The following is a 2302-nucleotide window of genomic DNA, read 5'->3' on the forward strand; positions in this document are numbered from 1 at the left end:
CTCCCATCTAGTCACTTCGCACTTTTGACGTCCTTATTCAGGGAAACATCCTAGAAGTCTCCTCTCCCGTGGCAACAAAAACTATCGTCGCCACACAGCCCATAGAGAACTGATTCCTGGGAAATGTAGTTCCTTCGGACGTCAAGTGGTGAGTCTGTAAGGACAAAAGAACTACAATTCCCAGAAATCTAAAGGAGGATTGTCCTTTCTAAAACATGTCCCGGCTGCTTTGATTGCATTAGACCGGAAGGTTCTGTGGCTCTTTGCTCATCTAACTGCCTGGATTTTGCTAATTCAGTCCCACTACAAGCTTGTGGGAGAATTTTTTTTAACATGTTTTCTACATGTGAGGGGATCTAAACACGGTGATTTATATAAAGAGATATAGTAAGTTAATTTTTTTTGTAATTCTTTCAGATAAAAGATCTACCCACGATCAAAAACTATGTCACTACAGATGATTACAGTCAGTAATAACGTAGGCTTACTTCAACCAGGCTTCTCACTGATGAATTTTGATGGGCAAATTTTCTTCTTTGGCCAAAAAGGCTGGCCCAAGAGGTCCTGCCCCACTGGAGTTTTCCATTTTGATATAAAGCATAACCATCTCAAACTGAAGCCTGCAGTTTTCTCTAAGGATTCCTGCTACCTTCCTCCTCTTCGCTACCCAGCCACTTGCTTATTCAAAGGCAGCTTAGAGTCTGAAAAGCAACAATACATTATCCATGGGGGGAAAACACCAAACAATGAGCTTTCAGATAAGATTTATGTCATGTCTGTTGTGAGCAAGAACAACAAAAAAGTTACTTTTTGCTGTACTGAGAAAGACTTGGTAGGAGATGTTCCTGAAGCCAGATATGGTCATTCCATTGATGTGGTGTACAGTCGAGGGAAGAGCATGGGTGTTGTCTTCGGAGGACGATCATACATACCTTCCACCCAAAGAACCACAGAAAAATGGAATAGTGTAGCTGACTGCCTGCCCCACATTTTCTTGGTGGATTTTGAATTTGGGTGCTCTACATCATACATACTTCCAGAACTTCAGGATGGGCTCTCTTTTCATGTCTCCATTGCCAGAAATGATACCATTTATATTTTAGGAGGGCATTCACTTGCCAATAACATCCGCCCAGCCAACCTATACAGAATAACAGTTGATCTCCCCCTGGGTAGCCCAGCTGTGAATTGCACAGTTTTGCCAGGAGGAATCTCTGTCTCCAGTGCAATCCTGACTCAAACAAACAGTGATGAATTTGTTATTGTGGGTGGCTATCAGCTTGAAAATCAAAAAAGAATGGTCTGCAACATCATCTCTTTTGAGGGCAATAAGATAGAAATTCGTGAGATGGAGACCCCAGATTGGACCCCAGACATTAAGCACAGCAAGATATGGTTTGGAAACAACATAGGAAATGGAACTGTTTTTCTTGGCATACCAGGAGACAACAAACAGGCTGTTTCAGAAACATACTATTTCTACATGCTGAAATGTGCTGAAGATGATGTGAATGAAGATCAGAAAACATTCACAAATAGCCAGACATCAACAGAAGACCCAGGGGACTCCACTCCATTTGAAGACTCCGAAGAATTTTGTTTTAGTGCAGAAGCAACTAGTTTTGATGGTGATGATGAATTTGACACCTATAATGAAGATGATGAGGAAGATGAGTCTGTAACTGGCTACTGGATTACCTGCTGCTCTACTTGTGATGTGGATATCAACACTTGGGTACCATTTTATTCAACTGAGCTAAACAAACCTGCCATGATCTATTGCTCTCATGGAGATGGGCACTGGGTCCATGCCCAGTGCATGGATCTAGCAGAAGGCACACTCATCCAATTGTCAGAAGGAAGCAGCAAGTATTACTGCAATGAGCATGTGAAGATAGCAAGAGCATTGCAAACCCCAAAACGAGTTCCACCCTTAAAAAAGCCTCCACTAAAATCCCTCCACAAAAAAGGGTCTGGGAAAATTCTTACTCCTGCCAAGAAGTCCTTTCTTAGACGGTTGTTTGATTAGTTTCACAAAAGCCTTCCAGATTCAAGTGCATCAGATTTTTAAACCTGTCCTGAAGAATCATAACAATGATAAAATTATATTCTTATTTTCGTTTATTGAAAATGTGTTTTCTTTTAGTTAGATGAATTTAGGGGTAGTAAAAAGTGTTTATAATACAATGTTAAATACTTGAAAATATTTTAAGATATCTTAAAAGAAAATTTCTGATTTGAATTTATTCATTCAAGGATTCATAAATGCAGAAGCAGTAATAATAAGATAGATACATACAGG

The 2302-nt window shown here is 40.1% G+C and overlaps 1 protein-coding gene across 1 annotated transcript; it reads left to right on the top strand.

The window, feature by feature from the left end:
* The first annotated feature begins 445 nt into the window (after positions 1-445).
* RAG2 (recombination activating 2) lies at positions 446-2029 on the top strand. Its single transcript, XM_090267580.1, has one exon. It carries the CDS (start codon positions 446-448, stop codon positions 2027-2029), a length of 1584 nt encoding a protein of 527 aa, XP_090123706.1.
* Positions 2030-2302: the final 273 nt, after the last annotated feature.

This window comes from Furipterus horrens, unplaced genomic scaffold (genome assembly GCF_987537825.1).
Source record: "Furipterus horrens unplaced genomic scaffold, mFurHor1.1.pri manual_scaffold_2, whole genome shotgun sequence".
NCBI lineage: Eukaryota > Metazoa > Chordata > Mammalia > Chiroptera > Furipteridae > Furipterus > Furipterus horrens.